General features: G+C 39.4%; 1 protein-coding gene across 1 annotated transcript; it reads left to right on the top strand.

Moving 5' to 3' along the window:
* The first annotated feature begins 3,770 nt into the window (after nucleotides 1-3,770).
* Nucleotides 3,771-11,802, top strand: NFE2L3 (NFE2 like bZIP transcription factor 3). The gene is made up of 2 exons (XM_063115938.1): nucleotides 3,771-3,851; nucleotides 10,457-11,802. Exon 2 carries the CDS (start codon nucleotides 10,466-10,468, stop codon nucleotides 11,651-11,653), a length of 1,188 nt encoding a protein of 395 aa, XP_062972008.1. The 5' UTR covers nucleotides 3,771-3,851; nucleotides 10,457-10,465; the 3' UTR covers nucleotides 11,654-11,802.
* The last annotated feature ends 1,412 nt before the right edge of the window (nucleotides 11,803-13,214 follow it).

Below are 13,214 nucleotides of genomic sequence, written 5' to 3'. Positions count from 1 at the left end.
TATATTTAAAATTGCATGTTTTCTGGCAGTTCTCACTGAAATCCAGGGGAGTAGCCCTGTTGATATTACTGTGAACTGGTTTGTGCTTTGTAATAATCTCTTGATTAAAAAGAGTAAAATGCTTGCAGATCAAAGCTGCTCTGTAATTAAATTGAGCTACTGGAAAGCAGTGTCAAGTTTACACATTAATCATAATCCTACAATGCGCTGAGCATATATTCCATTTAAAATTCATATCCTAACTTTGTTTCCAAACGGACACAATGCTCTCTATCCTTTCAGGGTAATTTATAAGGCAATGCTCAGTCTATTTGAAAAATATAAAAGCAAATAATACTGAAGTATAACAAATATGTGAAGATATAGATCGCTATCTAGCAGAGATAAAGGCACTTTTAGCCCATTGAAATCAATGGTTTTAAACTTGCCTAAGAATGTATTGGATTATGATCATGGCGTGTGTGTGTGTGAAATTATCATTTTGTACCCTTCCCACCAAATGTTACATTTGCAATATGCAGACTTTAAATTCAGTAGATTCAAACAGAAGGTATTTATACTGTGATTCCTGCATATAGATATATTTGGGCACTCCATTGATACTGAGGCCATTCTTCATGTTAGTACCTTTTGTAGCACAAATTTATGTTCTTTCCAAATGTGTAGTATTGTCAGTATGCATTTAGTACTAAATCTTTGGGTATTTTCAGAAGACAGGAGACTTAAACTTCTGTTTATTAGTCTGCTCTGCAAATGTAAACCTCTGTCAGCAAGCACGTATTTTTGATTTCTCTTCCATGTTCTGCCCTGAATTCACTCTTGGAGCAGAAATATTACTCAAGAGAGCTCTGCTGGATTAGACCACAGATGCACCTCATCCAGTGTCCAGTGGTACAGATGTGACCACAAAGCCCCCAAGCAGAGTGTGATAGCAATGGGTTGAATCCCGATTTATGTTGGACCAACTAAGCTGATGGAAATGGATTTCCACACCTCCTCCATCTCATGGCAACCCCTCCAGCCCCCTTAAAATGCTAGACAAGCGTTAGGAGACCCTGCTAGATGGAGTGAGCTGTGGTGTGTGACGGATCCCCAAAAATCAGGCAGAGGGACCTTCCGTGAGCGGAGTACTTCCCCTCACAGAAGGCAGATCTTGGACCACCTAAATAACTATGGCCTGGTTTAGACAACACACTAACCATGCTGCTTAACCACAAAATGGTTACTCCTCAGCAGTTGAGATTCTGTGGTATACTGCAGGTCCCATATAGCAGTCACAAGTAAAGAAGTATTGGTCATAGCTCACAGATCCTTTTTAATATCTTGTGGGCAAATGCCTTGGATGTCACAAAAATACTAGATAAAGTATTTCACACATCTGTCTGAAGTTTGCAAGAAGGCATGCTTGTTAATGAAGGCTTTGTTTTATTTCTGTTGAATCCATCCCATAGTTGACAGAGATTCAGGCTGCAATCCTATACTGTCATTTGCCTGGCTATAAATCCCATGGACTTTAGTGAGACTTAAAGGTTTACAAACAGTTGTAGTAATCCAATCTTTGTATTCAGTGGAACGTATTCCCAAGTAAATGTGCACAGAATTGCAACCTTAAGCAAAGATATGGATCTTTTGGCATAGAAAGCATCCCACGCAGTGTTAACGTTAATATGTATTACTATACTATATTACAGATTATATTATATATTATGTTCTTAATCTAGCTTGGTCTTGACACATATTTTGTGGATAATCTGAAGACAATAATTTTCTTTTTTTTTTAATATAGGAACTTTATGAGAAATATAAACTAATAATGCCTTTCAAAGTTGATTTCCAAATATAAGACAACTCTAGTCCTAATTTTCAGTTAGTTGTCACATGAATTGTGTTTCTATTTTAAAAGTATGTTTTTACCCATTTGTAATGGAATTTTGAACAAGTACTTACTTGGCTATGATTCCAGAGCTGTTACTTCTGCAAGTAGCTGTATAACGAGTTTCTCCACCCTAACCTAGAGGGATCTGTGCATAGGAGCAAGAGATGACTAATTTTCTATTCTAGTTAATGCTTACCTTCTCATGAGAACATACATTTTAGTGTCTAAAGATATACAGCATAAGATAATGTTCCAGTGCGCTTAATCCATTTGAGGAATGACATGACTTCTTTAACATTATTTTATCAGCCCTATCATGCAGTTTCCTAATACACACCCCAATTAAAAGCCATTTATCTCCTTATTAATTGTAAATATTTCTGCCCTTTGGCCCTACAAAACTGAATGTGGGTGTTTATACAGTATAATAAGCACTTGTACTCTAAAGTATTGTTTAAAGTTTTGTTTGTTTAATGGGAAAATAGTATTCTTTTTTAAAGCCTCAGTTTCTGGAAAATAAAAAGGGTTACACTCCTCTACCCATCTCCTAGCATAGATAATTTACCAGAGCAACCATGGCACTCCCAAAACCAGGTCAGAAGCCAACTTGAAAAGGATCAAAACAGATGGTTTCTGCCAGGAGTACCTTGAGCTGGCCTCCATTACATGCTTGAGTATCTTGCCCAAGTTTGGTACATTTGAGGCATATTGATCATTACTTTGATTGGTGAAGACTTTGTTTTAGAAAGAATCTTGTAATGCTCTCCTTCAGGGCTGCTGGGACCACACTTTCTCCCAGGGACAAATTAACCATCTTTTCTTCTATGGTGTTCCTGCCACAAAGTTACAACCCCTGCCTTAGCAGGAGCAGTCCTGTAATTAGTTCAAGGGTCAAGAAGGTCAGGTTCTTGTCAATTTCCATGTAAGTTTTACACTTGGTTCCCTTTGACAGCTGAAACATGCAAGGCTATATATATTTATGGCAGCTGCAAATGTGAACTTGTGAAACTGCAAAAAGCTGACCAGAAAATAATAATATAATGAATACATTTGTACAAATTCCTGGGGCCAATTCCACCCCTATTTGCACAAATGTCAAGGCCTGGTGGGGGGGAGCCAGGGAATGAAACTGGGGCCATGATAGGAACAGGGATGGGGACAGGGACAGGACAAGAAGACAAGATGAGTTTGGCCACAAAGTTCTCTGGGATATGTGGTAGAGCAAACTGTAAGACTAAGAGGGGGAGAAGCCCACAGTAAACCTGATAGTTTGCCAGGCTCACTGTGGGGTGTTCAGTAAACAACCCACACTGCGTAGCTTATTTGCAGGGTGGGTTGTTGTGTTACTCAAATTTCCCCATTTATTCATTCCATGCAAGTCTTTATGAAAATTAATTATTGAAATACATTTGTTCACGAATACAATGGGTAGGTTTTACCTTTCATGTGTTAAAATGCAGTAAATAGTAATATTACTTCTGAAAATCACCAAATTCATATGAGCAGTCAAGCTTTTTGTCTCGTCAAAGTTTCTGACTTATTTAAAAAGTTAATTCTAAAACTAAGAAGCATTTTTCTTGAAGACATTTAAATTTTATTATAAAAGAAGGTGGTGTTGGTTTGTGACTTTTCTGCTGCTGCATGGAAACCAAATGCAATTGCATGCTTGTGGGTGGCAGAATAAACAATAAAAACATAATAGAAATAAAAACAGACAATGCAAAAATAATAAAAGTAGTAATAAGGAGTAACAGGTTTGAGCAGCCCTAGGTGATTTATTCTTCCCTACTGCCTGCAGTGGCCTAAATTGTTTCTCTCTCCTGGTCTTCCTTACAGTTCTAAGTAGCCATTTCCATTGCCTATTTCAGTGTGTGCTTAACTTTTTTTCCAGAATCACAGAAGCAGTGCTGATTCTTCTTCCCCACTGGAAGGTTACTTTCCACTGCTATCATCACTGTCTGAAAATGTACTGGAAGTAAGTGTGAAAATTAAAGTTTGTAAACTATCCCAAACAGTTGTTGTGCATTTTCTACTATAAATTGTTTTAAGGGCTGAAAAGTAAGCTAATAGCAATCCCTCTTCAAATTATGATCTCAGAAAACCATACAGTTCACCTGTACTATGTCAATCTTAACAAGTTTGCTATTTGCCTTTTTTCAAGTGGTTTGACTTTTAGAAGTAAATCTGAAGAATCTTCTAAAAATATCTCCCCCTGCCTTCCTAGTTATTTATTTATTTATTACATTTATATACCGCCCCATAGCCAAAGCTCTCTGGGCAGTTTACAAAAGTTTCTGGGCGGTTTCCTAGAACTAGCTGTTGCGACAGAACCCTCTGCTTACACCAGGGTTGGACAACTTGTGGCCTACCAGATGTTGGACTGTAACTCCCATCAGCTTTAGCCAGCACAGCCAGCGGTGAGAGACTGTGGAAACTATAGTGCAACAGCAGTATATGGTATAATGCATGGGTGGGAACTTGTGGCCCTCTAGATGTTGTTTGGACTTCAGCCCCTATCAACCATAGCCACCATGGCCAATGATCAGGGATTATGGGAGTTGTTGTCCCAACATCTGGAGGGCCACAGGTTCCCCAACCCTAGCCTAATGTATAAAATTGCACTTGTGGACAGGATAACCAAATTTGCATGAAAGCAGGTTCACCCATTAACACACTTGTTTAGGTCAGTCATTCACTACAGCAACAGTGATTTGTGCATGGAAGCAGACTTTCCATGAGTTATCTTGCTAGATACTTTCCCTGTGCACAAAAAAGGTTGTGGAAACTCCATATCCAGTCCCTATTACTTCTCCACCTGTGATGTTCAGCTGCCTTGATATGCATTAAATGTAAATATTTGCAAAGTTATTGTTTAGATTATGCATAAAGTTCCAAGAAGTAAGTAGGCCTCAATGTACTTAGAATTTGTATTCACGGGTTGGCGAAAGTATGAAACGGGGGGGGGGGGGGGGTGAATGCCTGAGTGCTGATTGGATGGTGGAGGGGGAGTGCTTGGATTGGCTGGCTGTGTGAGAGAGAGAAGAGCTGGAAAAATGGAGTGTTCTCTCTTATATCCATATTTCTTTGATTGTAAGATGCCATCAATTGTAAGACGCACACTAATTTCAGTACCACCAACAGAAAAAAAAAACACCTAAGACACACCCCATTTTTAGAGATGTTTATATGGGGAAAAAAGTGTCTTAGAATCGAAGAAACAGGGTATATATATATAGTTTTGAGCTGACAAGACAGAAGTGTATGATTCTTTGAGTAGAAGTGTATGATTCTATAGAAGTATATGATTCTGTGAGAACAGAGATAGAAGTGGATGATTCTGTGAGAGAAGTATATATTTCTGTGAGAGAAATGGATGATTTTGTTAAGAGAAAAGAGATATATGATAGTAGTATATGGATGATTCTGTAAAGAGAGTGAGAGGCAGATAGATACTAGATAGGAAGGATTGGTGTGGCGTATTGTTGAGGTTAGTAGAATTCTGTAGTGGAACCTTTTAAGAAAGAACTTACAGAAACCAATATGCAAAGAAGCCTTATAACCATGCACATTGCAACTGAGGAAATCATTAAGCTTACGTACACACAATTACTTATATTAATAAATTCCAATTAATTTCAAACAACTGGTGTGGTCTGTGTAGAGTGACTAAGGAGGGAACAGTTAATGGTGGTAGTGGAATTGGAAACTGAGGGCTGGGTCGCAGGGCGGTGGGGCCTAAGAGTAAAGGCGAGACAGGATCAGCAGCAATAAACCTCTTTTTTTTTTAACATACAAACTAAACAATGGATACAATCAAATACATCACAAATTACTTGAATATATAAATGTTAACTACTTGTTATCCATAAACAGTCAACATAATCCAACTAGTGCACCCCCTTCCCTTCGGGATCACTCCTGTTTCCAGAATCTTAACACCTCCTCTGGTGGTGGATTTCCACTTCCCTTAGAAAACACAAAAGTTAGGAACTGTTTCCATATCACATCAAATTCATTCGTCTTTGCTATACCTCTTCTTACCTTAATATTACATGTCAATTTATCATTAATAGCAATATCCCAAACTTCTTTATACCATTCTTCAATATGATAATCCCCTTGAATCTTCCAGTTCCTAGATATAATTAACCTTGCAGCAGTCAGCAAATTTGTTATCAACTCCTTAGTTTCTTTTTTACATTTTAGATTTTCAAATAGTGAGAGTAATGCCACTCTTGGTGTCGCTTCAATCTTCATTCCAACTATTTCTTTAATCTCATTAAACACCATCTTCCACAATTTCTGCACAAATTTACATTCCCACCACATATGTAAATATGTTCCCTTTCCCCCACAACCTCTCCAGCAATTTGCTGAATGCTGGTTGCTCATCTTATTTAATCTAACCGGAGTTAAATACCACCTCCAAATAATTTTATAATAATTCTCTTTTATTCTCACTTATTTTTCAACACTTTGTCTCCATAATCCTTCCCAACTCTGTTGCCCTATTTGTTCCTTCAAATCTATCTCCCACACCATCTTTCCTGAACTTCCCATCTCCCCTTCCCCGAGCATTATTCTATATATTTCACTCATTAATCCTTTTATTGGTGTATTTCTCCCTTGTCAATTTCTTTTTTAATAATTAATTCCTCAAACTTCGTTAGCTCTCTACAATCCCCATGATCTCTTAACCAATTTTTCGTCCAATGTTCCAATTGTCTATAATTTAACCATGTTAATTTCTTTTCTTTTAACACCTCTTGTAATTCCTCTCTTGTTTTCATCCCAATTAACCAATCCCTTAATTTCATTTTATTTTTCTCTATTAAAATTTTATTCAAACTAATCTTTAAATTCTCGGGGAAATTCTTTAACATTATTACCGGTGATAGAGGGGAGTTATTCAGGAGCAACCCCCCTTTAAGTAGCAGTAAACCTAAACCCTCACATGCGTCATCAGCACAGTGAGGATTGAAGTAGGTCCTGAATGCTAGTGGTGTGGATAGTCCTGTCACATAGCCTGCGGGTGGCACAGGTGAAGACAAGAAGTCACACCGCCATAAAAATATTTTGGTTCTTGGATCTATTAATTACAGACCAGTATCAAATCTTCCGGTTTTGGGCAAGGTGATTGAGAGGGCAGTTGCCTTCCAACTCCAAGCATTCTTGGATGATACAAATTTTCTAGACCCATTTCAAACTGGCTTCAGTGTGGAGACAGCTATGGTCACCTCAGTGGATGATCTCCACTTGAGTATTGACAAGGGGAGTGTGTCCCTGCTGGTACTTTTGGACCTCAGTGGCTTTTGATACCATCGACCATGGTATCCTTCTGGGTTTGGGAATTGGGGGAACTGTGCTTCAGTGGTTCTGGGCCTACTTCTCGAGTAGGTTCAAGACGGTGATGCTTGGGGAGAGATGCTTCTTAAAAAAGCTGTTGTATGGCGTACCACAAAGCGCCAACCTATCCTCAATGCTGTTTAACATCTGCATGAAACCGCTGGGAGAGATCATCCGGAGGCATGGGGCAGGGTGCTATCAGTATGCCGATGACACCCAAATATATTTCTTTACGCTTTCGATAACAGCATCAACTAAAGATAGTGTGTCTCCTCTGAATGAATGCTTGGAAGTGGTAATGGGCTGGATGAGGAAAAACAAACTGAAGCTAAATCCAGACAATACGTGTCAAGGGCCCTGACCTGTTTTTTTTGGGGGGGGGGGGTCAACCAGTTCTGGATAGGGCTACGCTCCCCCTGAAAGACTGCGTTCACAGCTTGGGGGTGCTTCTGGATCCGGCACTCCAAATGACAGCCAGATGATGATGATAATTAATATTTTTATTTGTTACCTGTCTCTCCTTCTGGATTGAGGCGGGGTACAACACAAATGCAAAACACCATAAAATATCCTGCGATGGCCAGGAGTGCCTACTATCAGCTTCAGCTGTTGTGCCAGCTACACCCTTTTCTAGAGTTGGAAGTCCTAAAGACAGTAGTGCTCGCACTGGTAACCTCAAGGCTCGACTTCTGCAATGCGCTGTACGTAGGGCTACCGTTGTACAGAGTTCGGAAATGTCAATTAGTTCAAAATATGGCAGCCAGGTTGGTCACAGATACATCTAGGGGTGAGCATATTACCCCAACATTAAAATTACTCTACTGGCTGCCAATTAGTTTCCAGGCAAAGTACGAAGTGTTGGTTGTTACCTTTGAAGTCCTATATGGTTTGGGTCCAGGTTGCTTGCTGGATCACTGTCTCCCGTGCAGTCCGCCCCACGTACTTGTCCTCTGGGGAGAACTTACTTCAGTTAGCCAGAATTAGGCTGACAACTATTACCCAGAGGACCTTTTCTTCTGTTGTCCCTAGACTGTGGAATGGCCTGCCATAGGAGATTCATTAACTTAACACTCTCTCTCTCTCTCTCTCTCTCTCTGGATTCAAGACAGCTTTAAAGACTAGCCTTTTCTGGCAGACCTACCCAGGTGAATGTTAAACCAATAATTTTTAAGATGTGTTGTTATTTTGATGTTGTATTGGTTTTATGTGCTTTTAATTTGATATATCTGATTTATACTGTATTGTTGTACTAATGTTGTTCCCCACCTTGACCCAAAGGGAGAGGTGGCAAATAAATAAATAAATAGTCAGTTTCCATCAATCCATCCAAGTTGGTGCCTGGGGCATTATGTTCATTACAACTTGGCACAGAGTACATTAGAGTAGAGAGGTGGCATGTTCTGCACCTGCAGCAAAGCAGACAATGGTGCCCAGTTAGTACATCTCCCTTTGTCATGGTTTCTTGGTCTGAGAAGGCCCTATATGTGATATTAAATTTAGGTTAAGGATAGCAAAAACATCTCTTTGCCAAGACTTTATCATAAAGAAAAAAGATGTAGGTACATGTTGTTGAGGCTGGCTGAAGCAAGCAGGTCAGACAACTACCTTGCTGTGGCATGGATTATGATAGGCAGGATCTACACTACTGCTTTAAAATGGTTTATAACAGTAGTGACAACTGGTGGGGCCCAGGACACACTCTGTATAGTGTTTTCAAACTGTTATATCCTGCTTGATGTAGATCTGGTCATGGTCTCAGAGTCTCAGCAAGTGTAGAAGAGCCATTTAAGATTTTGTAATCATGCTGAGATGACCCAGCCAATTATAAATCAAGTGGCCAGTCCTCTCTACCTTTTTGGGGAGATAATAGTACAGCTTGAAGCTTTTCTGGATGAGTTTTTCCTTGACCCATTCAAAAGTGATTTTTATCCTGCTTAAGAGATAATCTTAAGAATTGGGGAGAATTCTATATAGGGAATACCTCTGGATCTATCAGCGATTTTTGACATTTCTGGATTATCTTAGTTTTAATTGTCTTTAGATGGCATGGTAGGGCTAGGTAGTGTGTTTATAGTGGCATTTAGGGATACTGAGTAAACACTTTAGGCCCAATTAAATCTCACGAAGAAATAAGCAAGCTTTCAAAAGATTTTAGACAAACATGGCTACCAGCAATTTTTGTTAACTTCATTTTGATTAGACAGTTAAACATTTCCTTGTATTGATTACTTGTTCTTCAGCCTGCAGTGTCAGTATTCTCCTGCATCATGGAATATCTACATGGAGCTGTTCCAAATTTGGATGGCAAAATTATCAATAAGCTAGTGATGCCCAACTCTGTATTTTATTTACGAAGTATCCAGTAGTAGCTGTCTCTAGTCCAAAGGATGGTTTCTGGGCCAATATTCAAAGTGCTTATTTTGAACTTTTTCAAGCTCTTCCTGCATACCTGGCCAGAAGAGGAGGGAGTCCTTGCTGCCGCCGCCCACCTCCCCGCCGGCCTCCTGCTGCCGGCGAAAGAGCCACCCGGGTCGGAGAGCTCAGCGGAAGAAGGCGGGGCTCTCCGATCCGGGTGGCTCTTTCGCCAGCAGCAAGAGGCCGGCGGGGAGGTGGGCGGCGGCAGCAAGGACTCCCCAGCGAAGCCGCCAAACCCGGGAACTTTTCGCCCCGTCCCCGCGAGGGGCGATGCGGGGCCGCCTCCTCCTCTGGTCAGGTAGGCAGGATCGACAAGAGTTTCGGGGTGCAATGGAGGCGCACGCAAGCGCCTTCAGGATGCTGTGTAGATCCACCCACCTGTGTATCTTTCCCCATATAATCCCCATGTCTGTCAAGTAGGCTGTTACTGAGAATTTGAATCTTTGAAAGAAGTGACAAGGGAAGGGTTGCAAGCTGTAAGAGTCATGCCACAGGGTTTTATGCAGTTGAGAACACCTGATATCTAGAAAACAATTCAAACTGCACCTATTTCAGCAGGACTGCGTAGTGATGGTGGCAGCGGCCTTCAATATGTATTTTCATTAGATAAGAACTAGACAAACTGATACTGTACATCTTATATTTTCTGACATGTACTTGATATTTTGTTTTTGCTTTGATAGGTTTTTGTGGTTTATGATTTTGTTCTGTGGACATAGCTAAATATTCTAAGTAAAAACCGGTTCCCTGGGAATATAAAACTAGGCAATACTGTTAAGCCTGATCATTTTTTTGTTTTCTTCCCCCCCCCCCCCCCAGGAACACTTGATGGGAAATATTGTGCCTGTTAGCAACAGAAGTGTGGACTTGTCAAACTTTCAAAATACTGTAGATTTGACCCAAGCTATTAGCCATGATGTGAGCCTTCATGATGCTACAGTGATGGGATCAGACCACACTACTGCAATAAACAGAGAGAGAAGGAATTTGGAGATACTGGAGAGTTTGTCATTAAATTCTAGCCTAACAGATTTCAACACATCACTGATTGATGGTACCAGCTTCCTGGAGAAATTTGCACCTGATAATTGTTGTAGGAACCTAACCAACCAGGATTATTCCTTGGGCCTGGATACAAATGGATTTGATGAAATAAATCTCATGTCATTAGCTATGGAGGAAAACTTTGATCCTGTGGAAGCCTGCCATCTTTTTGAAGAACCAGATTCTGATTCTGGACTTTCTTTAGATCTAAACTGCAGCAATTCGTCACTTGTTTTTACCTGCGACAGTGATGTTGAATCTTCCACCTCAGATGATCTAGGAGCTGTAGGAGGTTGCTGCCTAGAATTTAGCAAATATTGCCACACGGATTATCAAAATAATTGCCTTCGTGCAAAATTGCATGTAGATGTGTTTCATGATCACACATACAGTCAAATCACACATCAGCTGGCATCCTCTATGTCAGAACATTACCTCACTTGGCTGGAGAAATCCAGTAAAACCACAAGTAGAAATGTAAGTAATATAGAAAGAAACCAAAGCCATGATGAATACCGTGCAAAAGCCCTGAGAATTCCGTTCTCGGTAAGTGATATTGTGACCTTGCCAGTTGATTCCTTTAATAGCATGTTATCAAAATACTCCCTGACAGATGATCAACTATCGCTCATTCGTGACATAAGGCGGAGAGGAAAAAACAAAGTTGCTGCTCAAAACTGCCGTAAACGTAAACTAGATGCAATTACGAACCTGAAAGATGATGTATATCACCTTCAAGCACAAAAGGAAAGGCTTAAGAAGGAAAGGGCCCAATGCAATAGATCAATTAGCAATGTAAAACAAAAACTCAATGATCTTTGTTGGGACATTTTCAGTAGATTAAGAGATGACCAAGGAAGACCTGTTAACCCAAGCCAATATACTGTACATTATTCTAGCAATGGCACTGTTCTGATTATACCTGGAAAAGGAATAAAATTGGAACGTAAACTAAACAAAACTAAAAGATGACACAATTATAAAAATTGCTTTAGAAAACTAATGGAAATTGGTGCTTGTTTTTAAAGTGTATTTGAAGTTAAGCTTTTACATAGAAAATAAACTGATCAAAATTACCCACCTACCTTATGAATCAAAGGCTTTCAATGAAAGTTCCTAATTGTACTTAAAAAAATAGACCACTGGCAGTTTACTTCATTTCTATGGATTCTCAAATATTACTCCTATAGAATAATATACAGAGGGATGTAGACACACTGTTCTAAAACAATTTAATTCTTGGCCAGGAAAGGACCTCTCTTGACCTGAATAAATAATGGCTTAAATTAAATCATATTACATATTTTGCATATTTTATACAGCTGCTAATTATAGAAAGGACTTAGAAGAGCTAAACTGAGCTCTTAAGCAAGGCTTACACCAAGGCAAGTGTGCTTGGGGTAAAAATAGAAAAATGCCAGAATACAGCAATCAAAATGGTAAAGTTACATACTTGTTTGTCTATGAAATGGAAATTAATTTCACAAGAGTTCTCTGAGCACTGAACTGAATGCACATGATAGTATTTTGAGTGGACTGCATATATTAAAACATGTTCCAAAGCATAAACTTAAATTTATAGAACTTATTTAAACCTGCCTTTCTACCTATTTAAACCTTTGTCTTTCTACAAAAGTAAATATTTTTACTTCTTCGCTTGTCTCCATTACTTGTGTTTGCAATTATTTATTTCATTCCAAATGGCTTGAGCAACTCATTTTATATAAAAAGATAACTGTTTCTGCCTCCACTTTGAGGCCTATTTAGGATTATCCAACGATTTGTGAAGCAGAAACAACTTCCTGTACACATCACACCCGACCAAGTACCAGTCATTTCGAACACCAGGAAGCTGGTGTTGAATTTAAAGGGGAAACAGTGATTGGGCAGATACTCCTCAGCTGCCTACACAAATCTCACATATCCAAAACTTGCTTCCTTTAGAGAAAATTTAAGTAACTTCATGTGAACATGGCTATGGAAAAGCTAAGAGATTATCTGCTTTTAGAGTATGTGTTCTTTCACATAGGAAATCTGAACTGAATGCAGTATAAAGGTCCAATGTCAATCTTTCATACAGAAGAAAAGCTTTTATTCTAAGAATGCTACCAGCTGTGAACTACAAATTGCTCTGGGGTATTGCTTTAGAAGGCACATGAAGATAGGTACAGTAAAATTTAAAATACAGGCTAATGTACACAATCATCATAGCAGACTCAGAAGATGAAAAGCCATAAGGTTTGAGGCAAGAAAAATGAGTAGATGCATCTTTTGCCTCTTGTTACACAAGAATATGCATACTTGTTTAAACTAGGGTGACCGTATGGAAAGGAGGCAGGGCTCCTGTAGCTTTAACTGTTGAAGAGGGAATTTCACCAGGTGCTGCATGTGTACAAGTGACACCTGCGGAAATTCGCTTTCCTATACAACTGTTAAGACACAGGACCCTGTCCTCCTTTCCATATGGTCACCACGTTTAAACAATACATGAAGACTCATTTCTGCTCATGTGTTTATCTCCTACACACACAAA

Source organism: Elgaria multicarinata, chromosome 1 (genome assembly GCF_023053635.1).
Source record: "Elgaria multicarinata webbii isolate HBS135686 ecotype San Diego chromosome 1, rElgMul1.1.pri, whole genome shotgun sequence".
In the NCBI taxonomy this organism is placed as follows: Eukaryota; Metazoa; Chordata; class Lepidosauria; order Squamata; family Anguidae; genus Elgaria; species Elgaria multicarinata.
The sequence above is the reverse complement of the archived record's forward strand: the minus strand, read 5'-3'. Positions and strand labels throughout refer to the sequence as shown.